The sequence below is a fragment of the Pseudomassariella vexata genome, assembly GCF_002105095.1.
Source record: "Pseudomassariella vexata strain CBS 129021 chromosome Unknown BCR38scaffold_11, whole genome shotgun sequence".
Taxonomy (NCBI): Eukaryota; Fungi; Ascomycota; class Sordariomycetes; order Amphisphaeriales; family Pseudomassariaceae; genus Pseudomassariella; species Pseudomassariella vexata.
The window spans coordinates 1,211,476-1,233,011 of record NW_024467966.1 but is presented as its reverse complement, the minus strand read 5'-3'; the positions used below and the strand labels follow the sequence as shown (position 1 = coordinate 1,233,011).

The following is a 21,536-nucleotide window of genomic DNA, read 5'->3' as shown; positions in this document are numbered from 1 at the left end:
AATGTGCAGCCAAAAGGCACATTTTTCTATACGTAAGGTCCCCATGGCCGGTTTCGTTCCTTTGGGATTGGGCAGAGCAGGTAGCCTTCAATACGTCCGACAATTGTTCTGGGGCGGGTAGCTCATGACGTAAACCATCACAAAATAATCCTGTAATTCGGATTCCAGACTTGGAGGAGCCTTTGTTGGCACGAGAGATGGACAAGGTTAGAACATTTGCAATCAGCTCTATGATGCTACTCATTGCTAATTGTCTTCTTCCAGCGTAAGTCGGAGATGATTACTCGCCTCCACCACTCCCAGACTTCCAAGTTCGATACTGTTCGTATTGTGACAGGTCTTCCAGACATAAATACTCGGAAAGTTCTGTGCGCTCATTCGCACGTCCTGGGGCGCCCCTCACAGCCTTGGTGAGTTTGCTGTTGTGGAACATGGCACCAAATTTGGGAAGTTCGAAGGGTTTACGGATATTGCCACGCCAGGAATAGGATCAATCCGTCACTACCAACGTGCAATCGTCGATACAGTTGAAGGAATGAATTTTGTGGGGGGCCGTATTCTTGGCAACTTTAGAAAAGCAAGCGCCCTAGCTCACCTCAGCCGCTGCCTCATTTCTAGTGACCCGCTTATCGTATTGTAGTAAGCTTGTTTGCAGCAAGCGAGAATGACCACCAATTCTGCCGAGTCCGGGTCGAATGTCGACTGGAACTGCTTGACATGGTGTGCGGGACTCGGCAGAATGTCGACTGGAACTGCCTGACATGGTGTGCGTACCACCCGCAGATGGGTTTGTTTCCACGTGGGATGCAGGAACGAGAAGTTGACGTGATTGTGTCGGTCCAAACCAACATGGTTACGGCTGCCTCCTACGTATGTTAGTGCTCGGACTAATAGAGTTTCCGGGCTACAAATTAAGAAGTCGCCGATGACATCGGTTTTGCTTGATGGCTGGCTGTGTCGCCTCGCCGTTTCAAATACGAGCTTCTGTTGCAATTTGAGTGACGTCTGGATGCTCCTGCCAGCCCCAACCCACAATTCTCAGCGCGAAGATCCCGCCTAGAGGAAGTTAAGATGGCTGCAGCACAGCCTTCCGAACGCGCGGCGGCTCAGCAGCAGATTGGCTAAAACGAAACCCGGGCAGGCAGCCGGTTCCAGAATAAAACATGGATGGGTGATCCGTAACGGGCCCAACGGTGATCCAAGGTCCCTTTATTGCTTGACGAATCCATAACTTTCCTGCCGTCTCTCAATCTCTTTTCGTCGTCCCTTGTTTGCTCTCTTGATTGCTCTCTTGCTACTGCTCTTTCGTCCGCCTCTCACTTCGTCAAGGACTTATTGCTCCAAAGAATCAATAGACAGAGACAACTGCACTCGACCCATTTCGACGCATCTACCCAATCCCGTCTCACTACAAATCGCCGTCCGCATTCAAAGCACCCACACAAACCACAATAATCATGCTCTTTAAGACGATCGCATTGTCGCTGTTCGCAGCTGTCGCAGCAGCACAGAACTCGACGTTAACCAGTCTTGTGTCGCAACTCCCCGAATGCGCCAGCACGTGCTTCTCTAGCTCAGCCAGCACTGCAGGCTGCGCAACCACCGACTTCGACTGTCTTTGTGGGGACAAGAAGCAGGCGTTTATCAACGCCATTGGACCGTGCCTCATCCTAGACAACTCATGTTCATCGGACGAACTCAGCGGTACGTACCTCCATAATTCTTACCCATTCTGTCTCAACAAGGCTGAATTTCTAACATTACACGTCACCAGATGTCACGGATCTCGCCGGCGAGATCTGCACAGAAGTTGCATCCAATCCTTCGGACGCCGACACGGCCTCAGCATCCGCCGTGGTCGCATCTGCGATTGGCACCGCGACAGCGTCTGCGTCAGCGTCAGCGACGGAGAGCGGCAACGCTGCGAAGAGAACGGACGTTAGCTACGGGGTCATGGGTGCCGCGGTTGCCTTCGCCGCTCTTGCATTGTGAGATATCGGCAATGCATGAAGCATACACACACTACACATTGCATCGGATAGAGCGGCGTAACGAATTTTTATGACATTGGGCAACTGTGAAAGGGCTTTCATACTTTACAAATTGGCAGATATTTTTGGCACACGGGACCGATCTTGCGATTCAAGAGAATTTCAATCCCCACCTTGGCAAACACAGAGATACCATTCGAGAGGAATACGGACATATTGCGATGCGGAGTCATAGACTCGTTAGGGGCCGGATAGCACTTTGAAGTTACATAGCTGAACTCACTTTGTTCTCGCTAATGACAAATTCCCTGACCCATAGCTTAGCAATTCGAGAGATTATGCGATGATTTCGACCATAATATGTCTGAGGCACATTGTCCCAACGAGAAACTCCAATAGGCTCGATGCCGACTCGTTTGCCCCAGCCGTGCCACAAATCCATATCTGGTCTTGTGTTCGCACAATTCCAAGCAGCCTGGAACTTCTTGATTGGCAGAGCACGAGTTGTGACGAATTAAGTTCGAAAAGTAAGGCGTTCTGGGTGTTGGGCGGCGAAGTCGCGACGCTCCTGAGCCTGTTCCACTTTTTCATGGCCCTACTCGACCATGGTCATTGAGTCGTGGTGGTGGTGGTGTCTTGGCTGGCCTTTGCTGACGTGGCTCGGATTCGTCTTTTTGGCCCTTCGCATCGTCCTTGTCAACCTCTCGGCTGGCTCTGGCGAGTCCTCTCCTTCATCTGCTGCTTCCTTTCTGGGTTTCCGATGCGATGGCGGTAGGCCAATACCATGTCTGCCTGGGGCCAATTGACGATCAGTGGCGTAAAGACGGTGGGCATTATGTGGCAATTTGCAAATATTTATAGTACTCGTCGAAGACCCAAGCTGAAGTCAGGGACTCAACACACTCAGAATGGCAGCTGGAGAGTCTGTCATATTTGCTACTATGAAAATGCACATTTGCTATACTATGTGCAACAAAAAGTCAAATGCTTGGACAAGCCCGATTACGTCAACTTTGTCTCTACTCAGCTGTGCTATCTACGAGTTCTGCTTATGTCCTGACCCCTCGAGACCTTGCCTTGGTCCCAACCCTGCAAGCCGTCAACTTACCTTGTTACTTGCAGTTCTTCACACAGTAGGCACAACGACCACTTGTGCTTGGCTGACCTCCTGACTCGCATCCGCAACTGCAGGTGCATTGCTTCGGATAACATGCACTGGCCATGTTGTGTGTTTGTATGTTGTCGCTTGTTGGTGTTTCTCTTTCGGGGCCTTTCGGTCTATGGCCTGGAGGCTTTGGGGAATGTAGACGAGGAGAGCGTGACGTGGAGGACTAGGTTGCCCCTTACATACACAATTAAGGATCGCAGGCCTAAGGCAGCGAGAGGTTATTAAAAAGTGTTGTCCAGCACTTGTTCAATGCTAATTTAATATGGTCAACTGCAGTTTCAAGTAGGACGTTCGTTCTGTTTGATAACTTGAGGTTGTGTTGGCAGATGGACTGACAGCGATGCCATTGCTACCCTTCAGTCTTCGACCGATAAAGCATTGTTTCAGAACACCGCAAGCCGAAGCCTGTTGCTTATCCGTTACGAAAAATCGCGTTTTTGTTGGGCCCTTATAAACCGTGAAACACGGTCAAGCACTTCGAATTTCTTCGCTTTTATTAGAACTGCTAAGTTGGAGCTTTCATCAAGCCAAAACTATATATATGCATTACGCGGTCATTTTGCAGTTTCAGCCGAATTCGCATAGACACACATCTTCCCAGCTGTCTAGTTCCATGTATGGATCTTGCCATGCCTTATAAGGGTGTTCCGCGGCCCAGTCTGCCTGGAAAACGAACGAAGTGGACGGCGGCCATAAGGGCCTTATATAGACAGGAATGACTGATGCCTGTCCCACAGGCAGGAATTGTGTGGTTCGATGGGTGGTGATCATATTGGCCCATAACGTACGGTGCGTGGCCATATGTCCTTCCAAGACTGGCAGTCTTGATGTAGTAGCCTTGAAGGTCACACATCCCAAAGTACTGCCTGGATACTAGCATACGCATGTTTCAACGTAGGATGAACTACCCCTCTCACTGTGAGTGGTTAATAGACAAAGTCAAATTTCCGGAGTGACACCAGTATCGGCACTGAAAATTTCGCTGGATGGCCTCAACCTGAGGCACTTGGGACATAGGAGCATAACCCAATGCACACCAACCAACTCTAGATGCTATAACTCCTCAAAACCAGTCATTTGCTTATTAGTACGACTCTAATCCCATAAGGGGATTCTGGTGTGATTGGCTGGATTGAGCCGACACTTGGACACGTAACTCTGGTTTCGGCATGTAATTCATGCTGTCATCAAACGATGTGAAATTACTGGCAACGGTATTATGCTGCTCTATTTAGTAGATCTATGAGAGAAATTGGTTCCCATATCCGAAATGACCGGCTCGTGTCGAGCAGTTTTCTCATCCCATCACGCACGCAAGATGCGTGTCGATTGTCCCCAAATCCGCCAAGGCATACCGTAGGCTTCAAAATTCAACTTAATAACGTAGAGGGCACAAATTATCTCTTTTTCATCTTTGAGACAGGATTCGGTTGACTGGATACTTCAAGTAATAATAATATTATTATTATTATTAAATACGCCGTAGGCTCGAAGCCCCCGGTACCTCTGCTAGTACTCCCGTATGTCAAACCGTGCCCTAATGGCTGGACTAAATACATACGCTGCGTCGTCGGTTCGCCCTATTGGCGACTGCGTTGCGTTCACTACCATACTACGTTGGTTCTCAACCTACCAACAAAGTCCCCCCTGAGAAGATCGATGCTATCTGGGCCTTGAAGCTGTCCGACCCGTCCCTAGCAGCCACCTTACAATAGTCCCACTAACTACTGGTTCTCCTGTTGCCGTTGCGAGGTCTCTGCGAGAGTATAGTGGCCGTGGTGCGATAGCGGCCCGTAATCGTTCCCTCGGTCCTTCTAACAGCCCGCAAAAGAGGATTACGTGCTCTGCCGTCTCAGGGGCGTCGCCACAGCGGCATAGCGGCGAGTACACGCCAAAAGCCCCTGTCTTGAATAAGAAGGCTGCTAGTCCTATTTTTTCCGTCCTGATCTGGCACAGCGTAGACGCTTCCAGTCGGTTCAGGCCGAAATACTTGCCCCCTTTCGGTATCTGCATCGAAGGGCCCTCCGGTTCCTCAGCGATGGCGCGTCGCTGGCGATCGTGATGCTCTGCTCCGGTGAGCCATCTCTTCCTCCAGTGGCCGAGGAGGGCAGCCGGGACCTCCTTTTCCTCACTCATTCACTCGGAGCCCCGGGCCTCCTTCTCCATGGTGTACCCTGCCGGTCGGAGTAGCTGCGACGCCTGCTTCCTCTTCGCCGGCCTATCCTGCCGGAGTATATGTGACGCTTTAGCGCTCGCGCTGCGAAGCAGATTTCTCTTCCCGCTAAGCCGTAGCCGTTCTTCAAACTTAGCAGCCCGGGCACTAAGATAGAGGTCTAGTGGCGGGATTGCTGCTTCTGCTTCCAGGTGGCGAACCGGCGTCGCTTTGTGGGCGCCACAGACTACCCGGAGGCACTCGTTCTGTATCCCCATCAGGCTCTTAGCTGGCCCTGCCGGTTCCTCACTTATAGTATGCCACGCAGTCGCCCCGAAGGCGATCGCGCTACGGATAACCACCGTATATAACAGCCTCGCCCGTATAAGATCGCAGCCCCACGACATATTGACTAGCTTTGTCAGGGCTAGCTTTTGAGTTGCCATTTTTGTTTTAACACGCTCAACATGGGCGTGCCACGTCAGTTTGCGGTCGAACCAGACTCCTAGGAACCTCGCTGAGACTACCGGCGACACTGTGGCGTCCCCAAGGCGAATACTTTGCGGCAAGGGCTCTCTGGCCCTAGTAAAGTGCATTAGCTCACTCTTGTCAGGAGCGAACTCCATCCCGTGCCTCACTGCCCACCGCTGACACGTAGCCCATGCGCTCTCCAACCGGCGGCAGGTCGTGTCTGGATCGGTGCCGACGCTTAGCAGGTTCGTGTCGTCCACGAACCCGACTACTAAAAGTAGTGGGTGCTGCTCCGCTAGCTCCTCGTACAGCGTTGAAATGTATAATATAAACAGTATCGGGGATAGCGGTGACCCCTGGGGGACGCCAGCTCGTAGGGGGGTTGGCTCTGACTCCTTGCCATCGAACCGGAGGCGTACCGTCCTATCCTCCACGAAGCTGCGTACCCACTCCTGAACCCACTCCGGGTAGCCTTTCCGGGCTAATATGGAAATCAGCCGTCTGTAATTGACCGTATCGAATGCCCCCTTGATGTCTAGCTGTAGCAGCGAGGCGATGCCCCCGCGTCTCCACGCCGTATAGACCACGTCCTCAACTATACGTATTGCCAGTTCGGTGGACCTCCCAGCGCGGTTACCCATTTGGCCGTTTGGTAGTAGGCCGGTCGCCTCAGCTACTTTGGTGATACGCTGGCTCATCGCCGTCTCTATTACCTTCCCTACCGTGCTAAGCAGGGCAATGGGGCGCCAGCCGCCAGGGGTCTGCTTCTGAGCTGTCGTTTTATTAGGCTTAGGGATAACAACCACCCTCGCTGAGCGGAAGCGCTCCGGGTAGTACCCCAGCCTAAAGCTAGCTGTTGCCAGATCCGCTAGGATCTCCCATAGGGGTTCACCGCAGGCCTTTAGCAGGCCAGTGGGGATCAGGTCGTCGCCGGGAGCCTTCCAAGCAGCCGTTCCTTTGATGATAGACTCGATATCCATTGTGGTCACCTCCCTAGGGACGTTCAGCTCTGGTCTCGTCTGTAATAGGCCGCGATCGAGGTCCGATAGATCTATATACGGGTCTGGGAAGAACCTCTCAGCTAGTAATTTTGCCTTCTCATCATGTGTACGTGCCGTAAGCGTGTCGCCGGCGTCCCTCCGGAGATCTGGCAAGCCGTGGGCCTCAGGGGGGGCCCAGCTCCGTAGCCTAGCCCACCTCTGCAGTGCCCACAGGCTTTTGTGATCCTTCGCCGTCCCCTCGAGCTTCTCGTGCCAGCTACGCGTCTGCGCTTCGCTGATTTCGAGCCGTTGTTTTTGGCCGGCTCTTGTATATTCGTCCCAGTTGGTCTGCGACCTTGCCTGGAGGTAGTCCCACCGTCGTCTCTTCGTCTCAGCGCAAGCCTTGCTAACCTGCGGGCACCACCACGGGACCCCAGCGCCTCGGCCAACGGTGCGTCTCGGGACCGCCACGTCGGCGATCTCTTGGAGGTTCCGGATAACCCAGTCAACAGCCTGGTCCAACTCCGTTATCGTCTCAACCGGCAAATAATTCATAAATCCCTGGCTTGATTCGGCTACGATGAGCCACTTATCCGCCATCGCCCAGTTCCACCCTTCGACACTGCGGCGGCCCTCCTTGACTGCTTCCCCGTTGGATATTACCCTAATCACTTGCGCTCTGTGGTCTGAGCCCTCTAGGCCCGGGTCCCCATCGTAATCAATCCTAGCCCCTTTCGTCACCCAGGCTAGGTCGATAGTTGAGTCTCGTTGTTTGTGCCTTTGCCGTGTGATTTCCCCGAACGGCGTAACGAGCTCTAATCGCCAGCGTCGCGCAAACTCCACTACGTTGTCGCTGCCCCGTGACGACCGTCCGTGGACGTCCCACAGCGGGTGATGTGTATTGAAGTCCCCTACGAGGACCTGTGTCCCCTCCGGCGCCCCATTAGGGAGGTCTTGGAGCGGGCTGACCCAGCGACTCCCGGTCTGGTTTGGTGAATAGATAGACCAGATTGTAAGGGCGTCCGGGCCTGCCCCGAACGTAATACTGCTCCAGTCCATCCCGGTACGGGGTCGCAACGTAGCCACGTCGTATCGTTTATGGACGTATAGCGCAGCTCTGCCGCTGCTGTACACTACTTCGTACCTGGACGACTTCGGGCAATAAATCGCCTTCGTCCGCCGGTTGATCCATGGCTCTTGAGCCGCTATTATATCATAGTCACCCCCCTTATCCAGCGCTAGCGTTGCGTTCGCCTTTGAATCTGCGATATTCCAGTAGAGAATAGAGACTACCATTAAGCTGTCGATGGTATATCTTCGTTCGTACGTCCCTTAGTGAGGAAGCTACGCATTGCTGACGCAGACCGTTCGGTTCGCTCCTGCTCCACTCGCGATCCGCCTAGGGGGCGGCCCCGGGGTCGTACAACTGTAAACCCGTCGCTGGTTAATGAGCTAGGTGGTGTGAGCCTGCCCTCACTAGATAACCCGTCCGAGTAGCTGCGGACCTCAAATTGTCGGGGGCGGTGAGCGTACGCCAAAAGAAGAGGTCGTGGGGAGGCTCGAACTCCCGACTCGGGAATATTCATTTTGAATCAAAATCCCACGTGCTAACCACTACACTACACAACCAGTAATAATATTACGTTATACTCAAACGGAATTGGCAGGCAGCCACTTTCCATTTGTTCCCATGTTACAGCATTGAAATACACAACTTAAACGGAGAAGATCTTCAGTCTTACTTGCAGAACGCAATGTCCATTAAACAAAACCTCCGCCCTTCGACAGCTGAAAAACGGAGTCCTCTGCAGCAGGAATTTTCAACCGTAACAAGTCAGCGGATCGTCTGCAGCACGACCTGTTTTGAATAGCATACGGTGCGATCTCTGTGGCACATGTGTGACGACTTGCATCGCCGTATCACCGGCACTATCCCAGACAACTCAATGAACCAACCATGTGGTCACTCCTGTATGATTGCAGGCTGACTTCGCATAATCCTTTTGTGGATTCAGAATAGAAGGATTCCTGTGTCGTGTGATAGGATTTGCCAGACAGCGAAATATACCCAATTGTCGGTGAAACTTCCTGAATTACTACTGTGTTCTACCCATTAAACTCAACTGCCGTAGATGCATCCTTCCGGCACTTCAATAAATTACTTACATCCACATTTTATCAGGAGTACTGGACACGGAACAGCAGAAGATCGTCAACTTTAGAAGATCATCACTTGAACTCGTACAACATAGGGGCCATGATCGTCGCCAGCCTGAAGATGTCATCGGGGAAAATAGCAGAACGGAGCCCCAGGGTCAAATTTCTTGGAGTCAGGCGTGCATTTTGAGAACGGTCATCCAAGAAGTTAGAACTTAAGTTACATGCAAAGTAACAAATCTGAAGTATATAAACCCAGGTTGGGGCGCTGTTGCAATTTTCCCCCAAAATCACAACATCAGCAACTTCTACTTCAGCACCAAATACCACCAAAACATCCACATCCATCACAAATCCCTTCTATTACACACCTCTCTCATCTTCAAAATGCAGTTCGCCGCCATTATCACTCTTGCCTTCACCGCTCTGGCCATCGCCAACCCAATCGACCAGGTGAGTTCGATCTCCTATATGGCTCTGCACTCATCTCAACGTTGAAAATATGACTAACAAGCATAATACAGCTCGGCGCTGTCGTTGAACCTCGCTGCGTCGGAAACCTTGGGGTTTGCGACCCCACGGCCAGTGATTGCTGCAGCGGATTGTACTGCTGCGGTATCATTGGCGACAAGCGTGTCTGCCAGACTGGCACCTGCTAAAGGGTTAGGAGAAAGTAGCATTGTATAGTTTAGACAACAACTTTACATCGTATAGGAACAGGCGTGGCTGTCAGAGAGAGCAATGGGACTCATGGAAGTCTAAGAGATTGGATTTGGGAAATGTTCTCACGCATTTCACAGAATTAAACACTCGTTTATCACTGAATCTATTGACACGCCCATAGGTTGGATCTTCTTCGCTAGTCAGGTACATAACTGTCAATATAACCACATTCTTTAAGAGTGCGTCCACTGGCCTTTTGGCGGGGTGGTCTAAGAGGAGTGTTCTCGGGCTAGACCATGATAGACTCGTCGACTTTTGAGCACTTGGCCGGGGCGTTTGGAACACTACGTGGCACCCGAGCAATAAACTCTTGGATATTGCCGTCCAGGTCTCCTCCATCGACAACGCCGAGACCTTGTCCCTTGAGAGCGTCACTTCGACAACCAGGATGGCTGTGTGGCCATCAACTCCGGCTCCGTACATTCATCCCCCGTAACCTCGCATGACCCAGAATATCACTTTCACCGGGGGCCTGTGCAGCGGTGGCCACGGTCTGTCTATCGGCTCCATCGGCGGCCGTGACGATAACGCCGTCAGCGGAGTGACCTTTTTGTCCTCGATCGTCCAGAACTGCCAGCAGAGCATCCGCATCAAGAATAAGAGCGGCGATACCGGATCCGTTAAGTATTTCGCGTATAAGGAGATCAAGCTGTCTGGCCTTATGGACTGCAACAGGAGTTTACCGTTGCTGACCCGCTCGCGGACAAACGGACCGTTTGGAATAACCTGGCCCAGAAGGCGGGCTACGGTGAATGTTATAGATTGGGCGTTTCGCAGGACTTGGCATTTTACTTTTAGCATAATTAAGGCGAGGAAGTTTGGTTGGAAAGGGTATGTAGATTCGTATGACTCGAATATGGATGAGCTTGAGAAGTTTAGGGAGTTGAGCAGATCCCGGCGATGAGGCTTTAGGCATGCATTGATGTAGCTTTTTCATGGGGTCCTTCGCCTCTCCTTTATTATACTAGCTAAGCAACATTTTGTTCTCTGAACTGATCACGAAGGAGGTGATCCTGGAGGAACTACCTGAACTGGATGCGGAGAAACGCAACAAAAGGTTGTTGGAATTATCTACAAAAAAGCCAAGAAGACCTCAACGATAATCACTCCATGCGACTTATCGCCGCCATTATCCGTGGAGACAAGAGATATTTCATGTTTCAAGGGGGTGAAGGTGAAAAGTCCGGGGCAAGGAACAAGCACGAGAGGATTGGAGTAGGCTTTATGCCAGGTCGGCATTACTCTGTCTGGATAAGGAGGGCCTATCTGAGAAGATCTATTGAGGAATGTACCACTGTTGCTGGAATGAAAATGGCAAAAGTTCCATTGACTCTGAGATCTTGGCACGGCATCGTTACACATCTCTCATAGTTCATAAGGGAAACTTCAACCTAGAGTTCTATGCGAGGTACTCAACCCTCTATTATAGATCTAACTCATAACTGAGAGATTAAGCACTTGTTCTCCAGATCGGTAAGATCCAGTAGAGAAATATCCACCTCCACCTTTACAATATCACCATGTTCATCCACCTGTTCCACCAATCCAGCGGGCCGATGCCCCGCCTCCTCCTGCACAGCGATCCATGCCCGGCGTTCTGTATTCTTTCGTGTCAAGATCCAGTGTACGGCGAGCATGCAAGCGGGTGCTGCCACCCAACTGATGATAATCTGGGCAATCCAAGCCCCGTAGTACCTCGGCGCATCGCGCGCAACCCATATCTGTGGCGAGACGAAATTGGCGATACTTTACCCAGTCATCCACATCACATTGCGCGCCAACTTCTTGGTGTATCCGCCTGAAGTAGCCGACATTCACCCCAGTGCGATGATGTAAGTGGCTCCAAACGTACTTCCTGCTAACAACATGCACGCCAGAAGCGACAGCGTAGCATCCCACGGCAAAGCAACCATACCAATACCTCCCTCAATAGCCGGGAGACACCATAAAAAGCCTCAGTACGCATTCCGGTTCGGCACGAGCTTCAAACCCAGAGTTCCGAGGACGGAGCAGACGATGGAGAAAGAGCCCCCTGCTGCCGATACCAACGTCGACCCCAGCCGACTGACACCAATCGAAACGAAAAGCAGGCTCTGCTGGAAAACAAGGTTGTTAGACAGCATTAAAAACAACGCCGCGGAAAAGAAGAGCCACGAGACGGGATCCCGCAGCGCCTCCACAAGCTGATACCTCTTGAACGTCTTCTGCTCAATCGCGCTCCGCGTCGCCGCATGCACACGCCTAATAGCCTGCACCCTCTCCTCCAGCGTCAAGAACCTCGCCTTGGCCGGGTTATCAGGATACCAGAACCAACTCCCCATCGCAATGAAAAACGTAATCCCGCCCATGATTATCATGAAGAACTTCCAAGGGAGGATTGTGGGGTGGGAGACGCGCAGGAGCCCGTAGGCGATGAAGCCTGCCGGGATGGGGGCCGCGGGGCAGGAGATCCAGAAGATGGGCTGTAGGCGGATGGATTCGGCAGGTGTGAAGAACATGGACATGGTAACTTCCATGCTGGGGACCAGGACGGATTCGAAGAAGCCGGGGAGGACGCGGAGCGGGATCAGGGCGCCGTAGGAGGTTGCTGTGCAGTGAAGGAAGATTATTGATACGAAAAGGTAGGGGGACCCACTGGTTAGGTGAATCCCATTCAATTAGATACTATAACGTTGCGCACTACTGCATTATAGCATCCTCCCCCCTAGGTGCACGCATCAATTATGGTGTACCAGAGGAGTATGGAAAGAGAGACGAACTTTCCCAAGGGGAAGCGTTGCATTAGGTAGTGACCGGGTATTTGGGCGGTAATGTAGCCTGGACGTGGTGTAAGCAATCACGGCTGGCCGTTAGAGAGCCAGTGGTAGTTGGTGATGATGTTAATAATGCGTACCAGCGTAGAAGGTGTTCACGTTGTTGTACTCGGTGTTTCCTATTCCCGTCTCACTGCATAAAACTGAGGTCGGTTAGCTATGCAATATACTGCATTATTGTAGTGATCTCAGACTTTGTGTTATGGCGGTGAAACTCGAGGTTGTTGACCGAGGATAAGATGCAGTTGCTCACTCTTCACTCATAAACTCTCTGCAACCCGAGAATCTTTGACGGGCCCAATCAGTAGTTGAAATCCTAGGAAGAGCAGGGGACGCATTTGGCAACTTCGACTAGCCAGCTAAATATACTTGCAACGAGAATAAAAAGTGAAGAAAACAAAAGGCGAGGTTTCTGGCAACGTGTACTATTATAACACGCCTTCTGTGCTATCGACCGCAATGTTAGTCTCTGGATCACGCCCGCCATGCAGGATCTACGCACGCTTGGGGTGTAGCGCTCTGGGATGGGTGTGCTTCAGAGGCTATGTCGGAATCGAGGAGATGGTGGGTTTCCCGAGATATGCTCTTTCTTATTTGCGAAGTGGCAGTCGCTGATATGGCGAATAGACCCCTAAGCGAGCTGAAGAGTGTCACTGAGCTCGCATCATCAGGCTGGCATGTGCCAAGATATAAGACGTTAAACCCTTGCATGGTTCGGGTAATCATATCTAGACTAGGCTAGTTAGTTGGACCCTGGTATGATATGCAGGCGGGTTTCCTTCTAGAAGGGCGGCAGAACAACAGCATGGGCCGGAGCCTCATTATTACCGTACAACCTTGCATGATTGATGCTGTCATCAAAGCAGTAGCATGGTTGCCACGTGGATGATCCCTAATAAGTTTTGAACAACATTACTATTGTTCTGGGTATCAGGGGTGGGCTGGCAGGTGGCACAGAGGTACTTTAGTAATAGTTTGCGAGTGCGTTTTGGGCTTCTGCAGGCCGAAATTACGAACCAAGGATTTAACATGTGGTGGCAGGTTCTTGTGCAATGTCGCGGTGGATCCAGGTAGAGGTTGCTGTCTGCCAAGGCAGAGGGAAATTATGGACAGTTCGATGCCAGGATCATGATCTACGAAGTACCTTGGTGTTGTATGGTACTTAGCACCTGACCCAAAGGCGACAAACAAGCATAGCATGGGTAATTCGTTCCGGTTCTGGCAAGTTGGCTGCCCCAAAATTGATACGCTCCGACCGGCTTCCGCGAGGCGTGGGGGTGGATAGCGCCGATCAGATTCCGTGTGGCACTAGCTCCAGGTAGGACTAGTGCTACTAGATTTGCCATATACTACCATAGATATCGCCATCTAGGTTTGCAAGGGGGTTTTGGGGCTAGGACACTTCTGGTTGAACCTCACTCCGATTATCTAAACGTACCTACGCTGAATGTCAGCTAAAGGAAATAAATGTAAACTGTCGAACCACCACCGACCTTTCCAGTTCATATCGTACAGAATTAGGAATAACATGATAGTGTACAATGACGTAATACAGTTTCTCTCTGTGAAATGAATAATTCCAAACGTTCCAACTTCCTGTGACAAGTGCTTTGATTTCGTTGTTTTCAATCATCATCCCCATATGCCTTGATTTATATTCAGTAATCATTGTATGTCGCCGGTCTTTCGTCACTCCCCCGCGCGGAGGGTTTGGACTTGACGTCTCTCGTTCGATCGGAGCATTGTCTTTCGGAGTAGGATTGTCGTGGGTTGCACGTGGTGCCTTCTAAGATTTCTGTGGATTGGCAGTCGTTGGACTTTGAATCCTAGATACGAGCTTCTCGATCTCTGCCTTGAGGTTTTCGACATGGTCGTATGCAGTGGTGTTGGTCTGGAGTCGAGCTGCGAAGTGAGCTTTCTCGTATTGGTGTTCGAGGAGGTTGAGACGGCGCAGGAGCAGGGTGGGGGATTCTTTTGTATCGTCAAGCGTATCACTGACCATGAATTAGATTTGAATTGGAACTAGTACACCTCCGAGTATGGTTTACTCACGCCTTACGACTGCCACTGCCACTGGCTAAGCAGACTTCCATGGAGCTGGCTGATTTAGGCATCATCAAAGGAGTGGACGTTTGAGAAAATAACCGGCGAAGCAGGCAGATGGGAGAGGCGAGTGAAATGGATGGAAGCAGATAGCGTGCTGGTCCACTGCCGGGCTCATCAGAAGGTAGAGACAATTTGCGTACCCAAGCCTGAGCGGCGTGTAGAACGAGGCGGAACGTTTATAAGTGAGTGTGTGAATATCGCCATGATGTAAAGGGCTGCCCGAGACTTTATATCTACATGACCGCATCTCATCGCAATGCTCCATCATATTCCTAATCGGGTGATGACCTTCTCGAGTACACAAAAACACAGGTATGGTCATAGGAAAAGGACCCCATGTAGATAGCAGCACGAGCCCACCAATATTACTCAGTAGCAAGTAGCAGGTCTTGTGTACACGAATGGTCGTTTACGAAAGTTCTCATGTTTCAGTTGATTAATTTCCCAAACTCGACCAGGTGGAAGGCGTAATGCAGGTACAGTGGAGAAGTTTATCCAGCTCACAAAGACATATCGACAGATTCGGATCCGACCCTGACAGAGGGGAGAACATACGAAGTAGCTAAGTGACAAGACGCGTCAGAAGACCACGGCTGGGAAATGCCTGGTAAGGATACGCGGGCCTGGATGCGCTGGCAACGGAGCAGGGGAGTAAGCCCAGGGTCGAGATATGACTTCCCCACACGTTCAAGCTACTAGGAAGCATGCATACGTACTGAAACAATACAGATGCCGGCTGGCTTCTAAGGAAGAAAAATCTGAAGACAGCCACCTTGGCGCAGCCTGCCGTGTAGTTCGCAGGAAGGTAGATACTTGATGCCAACCGTCGCAGGCAGACACCGCGATGATCTGTTCATGGAGTAATTTCCCGGGTTTCTGTGGTTGACGCCGCACCCTCGCGGCACAGCGTCAATCAAGGCCAGCTTCTCCCTGCTCGTCAATGATGATGGTGGTGTGGGTACGTATTGTCTATCAAGCGGTCAACCAGCTTTGGGCTGCTTCAGACGAGAAAAAAAACCAAAAGATGGCGGCCAATTCCAAAAATAGCGTCTAAACGAGACTGATCTCTCGAATTCACGAACGTTCTTGAACAAGTCACCAACAGCAGCAATCTCTGCAACGGATGCAGCCGATGCTAATTTCCCCTTCAGCTCTAATGCGTCCCGCGGGAACTTTTCGAAACATCGATGCAGAACGAAGAGTGCCAGTCGGTGGCAGATATTGGGCGCTATTGGCGGAAGCCTGAATAATTGAGTTTCTCAGCCTCCCGCGAAATTTCCAGTCTCAAGAACTACGGTGGTCTGAGCAATTTGGGCCAGCTGGTCAATTAAACATGACGCACAAATCTGCAGCAGTCGCAGCTTTTGATAATTCCCCCTGCATTATAATACTGTCTGTGGGTTTTTACAGTTGCTGCTACTGGGTAGCCTGCTAGCGGTTGCCTATCCCTGTCCGACCTGCATAGGCGAATCTCTAACTGTGCAGATGACGATTCTTGGTACACCACCAAACCTGGCTCGAAAAGTAACGGTTCTAGTTAGACTACTTCAAAACTCCGACCAGAGCCGCATCAATGGACAATCAAGAAACAAAATTCCTATCTGAGGTTTCCAGTCATGCACCAAGTCGAGGCTTCCCTGACACCAGAACTGTTCACTGCCAACCCCAATCCCGCCAACTCCTGAAAGCCGTTAGCAGACATTGGAAATGTACTTCAAACCATTGATTCATTGCTAGAAACTCTTTCTGGCTGGACTCCAGCCGATCCCTTCCCTTCTCGTTTCGGTAACCTGAGTCACAGCCGCTCATGCCATCGCGTCGAGGCCACGACTATTGTCGATCCCAAACAAACCAACTTCAACATCTTTCCTATGCTTCTCCAGCATGTGTGGTAGTAATTTTATCGCTTAAAACCCTCACCGGGGTCTGTTTTGTCTAATACTAGAAGACAACTAGATTAAACCCTGACCCCTGACCCCTAACCCCTGAGTACCAGACCGTGACACCCGCCAACGGGTCACTGGACCAAATCGCTTCGATGAGTATTCAGAGGCCGCAAACTTCGCATCTACGACCAATTTACATTAATAAAACAACACGAGCTATGGCTTTGTCTTTTCTAAACGTCTTAATCGACTTCCGTCTACGCATCTAGACTGCCGTTCTCGAGCTTGAATGCATTATGATAGCACCGCAGCCGTAGACGAAACCCCCCGAAGCTTCTCCTCAACCTAGTCCTTCATCTAGCCCTTTATCCTCAGCCATAAGGATATCTGCAAGATATTCAAGTCCTTATATTTTCCGTAGATCCTTTTCCATAATTTAAAGGCGCCCTCTGACTTTCGTGTCTTGGGCTGGAGGCAGCTCATTCTTAAAAGTCCATAAGCTTTTTAAAGCGGATTTGAATGCACCGTATGAACGGCGGCCTTCTGGGCGAATCGATATCCCAATTGTGGGTGGCTGTTGGCAAATAGGGTAACGAACTTGTAACTAGCCAACGACAATACGGTAGCGGTCACCCAGGCTACCAAATCTAACTCGATCTATTTGATATCCACAGAAAGTAGGTCAATACCATGAATTCACTCCAAAAAGGTTTTTCCAATCACACTTATCAGCCTCTTTCCTCACAACCTCCCCCCCCCCTTTTTTTTTCTAAACCGGAAAATGGCAACCACATCAAGAAAACCGCCAATGTGCTCCGCATGACAACCGCCCAATATACCCAGAACTTTCCCTATATGACAGTGTTCTCGTCCCTCGCCAGTAAGGGTTGGTTAGTTTAATTAGTACTTAGAGTTGGGAAACGTCCTCAACGAGGGTTAGCTAGATCAGGGGAAAGAGTTAAGCAATGGTAGGTACTGGTAGGTGCGGCTTTTCTTTTCAAATGCATGGTGAAGTAATGTTCGCTAGCAGTGAAAGCTGTTAGCCGCGAACGCGCATATATCCCGGTGTGCCGACTGGTTTAATTGGGCACATTCGTATTACCTGCATGTGAGATCGGCAGGAGGCGCCCCCCTTCCCCCCCCTCGGTCCCCCCCGTCCCCCAGCCATGGCGCCTGCACTGTATCTAGAAGCCGAACATTGATCGGGTTGTCTAGTCGACTGCTGAATTATAATGGCCGTAAATAATGATTAAAGTAGGATATCTTGCTATTCCATGCGAAACTAATTCTATGTGACTCTTTTCTCTTTCGCCCAACGTAAAGTAACGTCTGCCTCCATGCAACAACCCAATGCAATTTCGTTATCCACAATGGTCTAATCTCTTTTAACTTCGTCTTCATCGAGAAAACAACACCCGCATTCTGAAACTCCACGCTTCCATGCCGTGTGTGTGTATGCAAAGTCTCCGGATTCTCCCGAGACCACGCCGATGAACCCTAGTCATCGTCGGGGTTGTGCTGAGGATGATCTATTCAACGCTATGCGTCAGGTACTCTTCCCTCTAAGCCCGCAACCGCTGCGAGGTTGACCTGACTCAACACAGTGTGATCCGCCATTACACCGTCCTTCCCAACACCAGCAAGCAATGCCATGCCCTCAATAACGTCGTCAGGCTCCAAGACATGGTACTTGGCAAGCGTGACTTTGGTGCTCGCGCCAACCGTCACCGTGAAGATGCTTTCCTCGGAAAGGGCCGTACCGCTCAGGCCACTCAAGGCTCTAAACATATCCTCATCCGTGAAATCATCACCCATACAGAGTACAAACTCAACCTGGCCCGGCTTCGTAGCATCCGTCATTTCCTCTACTTTCGACCCATCGACGATATGGGAGATGTCGGAATTGTAGTTGGCGACGAGACGCTTGGAGATTTCGCCTTTATTAATAAAAGTTGGTCGCACCTCGAGATTAGCTTTGCCTGTCATGACGTCTACATCCCATTTCTTTGTCACCGTCGCTTCAAGTTCTTTCTGTGCCTCGCGAGCGGCATGGGCACCTTGCTCCGGATCGGCTAGGCGGTAATGCCAAGTCAAGGCGCAACGCTTTCTTTCAATAAAAGACCCTGGATTTGGTTTGTTAGTATCTGGACCATGCATTGTTCATATGCATCAGAAACTTACCAGGCACCCGATCAGTGAACTTTTGGAACACGGCGACGACCTCTTCTTGCCATCCCATATCGAATTTCTCGGCGAGATTCTCCCACGTCTGCTCGCCGGGTTGTCTGATGAAACTACCGTGCTCAGCACTGAACCCGAGCTCAGGGATGTGGCCAAGGTGCTGCTTCAAGAATTCCTGATCTCGTCCCGAGATGATCCACACCGAGTTGCGATGATCCGCTGCCAGCGACTTAAGGGTCCGGATAACACGCTCCGAAGGAACAGCCGCACTAGGTTCTCTGACGATAGGAGTCAAGGTTCCGTCGTAGTCAAACATGAAAAGTCGGTTTTTAGCCGCACGGTACTGTTTAAGCATAGCGGTGGGGTCCAGGAGAGGAGTTGCTATGGTGTCTTGGTTGCCCGACAGAGTGCCAACTAGCTTGCGCAGAAACTTGGTGATCCAGCTCTGGACATTCTGGCTGGTAACGTGGTGGTACAGGCGTTGCTGCATGGCCAGACGTCTCTCGGCGGACATAGTTAGCGCGTGATCGATTTGCTTGGCTACGTCGCTGAGATCCCATGGGTTAATATGGATAGCGTCCTTGAGACTGCCGGCGGTCCCGCTGAACTCGGACAAGATCAACGGACCATGCCTCTCGCGTTGGCAGACGACGTATTCCAAGCTGGTGGTGTTCATGCCGTCTCGGACCGAGGTAATTAAGCCGATATCAGCTGCCCGCAATAACGCGAAATACTCGTCGGGGCTTAGATATTGTGGGTAATGTTGGACAGGTGAGAATCCCAAACTGCCGTATGTGCCGTTGATCTTCATGACCAACTCGTTAACCCTACTGGCAATCTTGTTCTCGGGATCTTCGTGTTCTTCCTCGATGGTGGTGGGTGACGTCACCTGGATGAGGACGACTTTTTCGGTCCACTCGGGATACAGTTCCAGGAACCTCTCAAAGGCCATGAGCTTTTGAGCCACGCCGCGGACACTGTCCAAACGGTCGCGACCCACAATGATCTTTTTGCCTTCGTAGAGCTTCCTGAGAGCCTTATACTTGTCATCCACAGTCTGGGACCAAGCCATCTGCTCGCATTTCGTGGCATCGATTCCAATGGGAAAGACGCCAACTTCAACACGTGATCCATAAGCTTCGACACCTATCGAATCAGAAGGGAAATCAAGAATACGGGTGCAACAGCTGGAAAAGTGGCGCGAATAGCTGTACGACTGGAATCCGACGAGGTTCGCACCGAGGACACCCTGGAGAACTTCCTTCCTTCGCGGGAGGCAGCGCAAGAACTCGCTGCTCGGAAAAGGGCAGTGCAAATAAAAGGATATGTACATCTTGGGGGCCCGTTGCCGCAGCATGCTAGGGAGTAACATCAGGTAGTAGTCGTGGATCACGACTACGTCGCCGGGCTTGTACATGTCGATGATTTTGTTGGCAAACTTTAGGTTCATGCGGTAGTAGTCAGCCCAATTGAGCCTCTCTGAACGTCCGTCGGTCGGTTCATGCTGCTTATAGTGGAACAGGGTGTATAGCTCGTGCTCGGCATATCGTCTCCATCGACCCTGATCCTTCAGCCGTATTCCGTTGCTGGTAATTTCATCATCGTCGGCCAGCCAGATAGGTACCGTCTTGATACGCTCGTCATGCATAAGCTTCTGTTCGAGCTGCTGCTGCTGGTCGCAGGGTATGAATAAGCCATCCTGCGATGGTTGCGTGGGCAGTGTTTGGGTATCGATGGGAATGGGAGCAGATAATGTGTTGAGTCCACGAATGTTGGCCGTGGTATCTGGCGGCGTGTCTGGGGGGGAAAAGGGGTCGTTGGGCGACTCTATCTCGCCGGTCCAAGCCACAACTGTATGGTTCCACGGTGTTTCGTCCGAGGAGAGGTAGGAGAAGGCATCGAATAGGGCAGATTGGCCCCGCCTGGATCCCAAGTCCCACTCGCCTGCCGGACGGTATTTCAACGAGTATGGCAAAGTGAAGGTGGCCGAGATTATGTTCCCACTCAAGGCCAAATCTGGGACTGCGGCCTGGATGTCAGATAAGGACTCCCTCCTTCCCCGTCCCTTAGAGCTTAGGCTCATCCGCCGCAACACATCCTGGTGCGACATGGCCCCCGTCATAGCCTGCGTCGGGGATGAAGCGCTCCTGTTCTCGTTCAGATCACCTAACTCGCTAGGTGATTTTACACACAGTGCCCTCGGGGATCTATGACTTGCAGGATCTCGTGTGAAATAGCTGGGGCTTTGCCGCTTGGGCTCGCCTGGGTTCGTTTCGGGATCGTAGGTCGCAAGGTGGATACCGGGTGTGACGGGTATATTCGTGATGGATTGTCGTTCGTGAGCTGGCAGGTCTTCCTCGGCTTGTTCGTTACTCAATGCCGCTCCTGGGGAGGATTCGTGTTCGGAGGTTTGCAGCCTGTCGGCGTGGTCGTTCGCTTTGGAGTTCTGTTCTGCCATATTCATTTAGTTCTGTGCTGTTGCAATGCAGTGCTGTCGCGGAAGGATTCGATGTAGGTCGACCAATGATCTAGAGACAAGAAATTGTAGTGCAGGGAGGAACAAGGACGGCGCAGGAGATTTGCCCAGTTGGAGTCAAGGTTATGAACGACTGGGCGGGAACGATAATGATAGGCGGTAAGGCCCTAGACGCAGCTAGCTTGCTAGACCTCAGAGAAGACAGAAAAATATGGGAATCTGATCAAACTCCCGTTGTTCCCGTCACCGCTATCCAAACAAATCTGATGCCGTCACGACTAGAGATGTTGTGGGGCTTGACGACACTGGACGCCCTGCTTGCTTGGGAGGTTTTGCTCCTCAACGGATGAGCCGAACTGCGGTGTGATCCCGGTCAAACTGCGTGTTCCCAGGTACAGGATTGACGATAACATGGAACAATAGCAAGAATCC

The 21,536-nt window shown here is 51.2% G+C and overlaps 5 protein-coding genes and 1 non-coding gene across 6 annotated transcripts; 2 read left to right on the top strand and 4 right to left on the bottom strand.

The window, feature by feature from the left end:
• Positions 1-202: 202 nt before the first annotated feature.
• On the bottom strand, positions 203-916 carry BCR38DRAFT_442613 (uncharacterized protein). Its single transcript, XM_040860825.1, has one exon. It carries the CDS (start codon positions 849-851, stop codon positions 627-629), a length of 225 nt encoding a protein of 74 aa, XP_040713046.1. The 5' UTR covers positions 852-916; the 3' UTR covers positions 203-626.
• A 343-nt stretch (positions 917-1,259) lies between these two features.
• On the top strand, positions 1,260-2,139 carry BCR38DRAFT_47488 (uncharacterized protein). Its single transcript, XM_040862988.1, has one exon. It carries the CDS (start codon positions 1,458-1,460, stop codon positions 1,941-1,943), a length of 486 nt encoding a protein of 161 aa, XP_040713045.1. The 5' UTR covers positions 1,260-1,457; the 3' UTR covers positions 1,944-2,139.
• A 6,167-nt stretch (positions 2,140-8,306) lies between these two features.
• On the bottom strand, positions 8,307-8,391 carry BCR38DRAFT_t258. The gene has a single exon. It is a non-coding gene; the product is annotated as a tRNA-Gln (tRNA).
• Positions 8,392-9,306: 915 nt separating this feature from the next.
• Positions 9,307-9,578, top strand: BCR38DRAFT_487876 (uncharacterized protein; the record flags this gene model as incomplete). Its single annotated transcript, XM_040864205.1, has 2 exons — positions 9,307-9,372; positions 9,444-9,578. 2 exons carry the CDS (start codon positions 9,307-9,309, stop codon positions 9,576-9,578), a joined length of 201 nt encoding a protein of 66 aa, XP_040713044.1.
• Positions 9,579-11,078: 1,500 nt separating this feature from the next.
• Positions 11,079-12,942, bottom strand: BCR38DRAFT_496617 (major facilitator superfamily domain-containing protein; the record flags this gene model as incomplete). Its single annotated transcript, XM_040864753.1, has 6 exons — positions 11,079-11,388; positions 11,461-11,596; positions 11,633-12,276; positions 12,375-12,459; positions 12,536-12,598; positions 12,882-12,942. 6 exons carry the CDS (start codon positions 12,940-12,942, stop codon positions 11,079-11,081), a joined length of 1,299 nt encoding a protein of 432 aa, XP_040713043.1.
• Positions 12,943-17,666: 4,724 nt separating this feature from the next.
• Positions 17,667-21,501, bottom strand: BCR38DRAFT_47427 (trehalose-phosphatase). Its single transcript, XM_040862964.1, has 2 exons — positions 18,629-21,501; positions 17,667-18,570 (listed from the first exon to the last, which is right to left on the bottom strand). The coding sequence occupies exons 1-2, from the start codon at positions 21,090-21,092 to the stop codon at positions 17,987-17,989; spliced, it is 3,048 nt and encodes a 1,015-aa protein (XP_040713042.1). The 5' UTR covers positions 21,093-21,501; the 3' UTR covers positions 17,667-17,986.
• Positions 21,502-21,536: the final 35 nt, after the last annotated feature.

Excerpts from the sequence above, each read along its gene's own strand:
- BCR38DRAFT_442613 (XM_040860825.1), bottom strand. The coding sequence starts at position 851 with ATGTTGGTTTGGACCGACACAATCACGTCAACTTCTCGTTCCTGCATC.
- BCR38DRAFT_47488 (XM_040862988.1), top strand. The coding sequence starts at position 1,458 with ATGCTCTTTAAGACGATCGCATTGTCGCTGTTCGCAGCTGTCGCAGCA.
- BCR38DRAFT_47427 (XM_040862964.1), bottom strand. The coding sequence starts at position 21,092 with ATGAATATGGCAGAACAGAACTCCAAAGCGAACGACCACGCCGACAGG. Across the intron at positions 18,571-18,628 it reads GTTCACTGATCGGGTGCCTG|GGTCTTTTATTGAAAGAAAG; the intron begins GTAAGTTTCTGA and ends AACCAAATCCAG.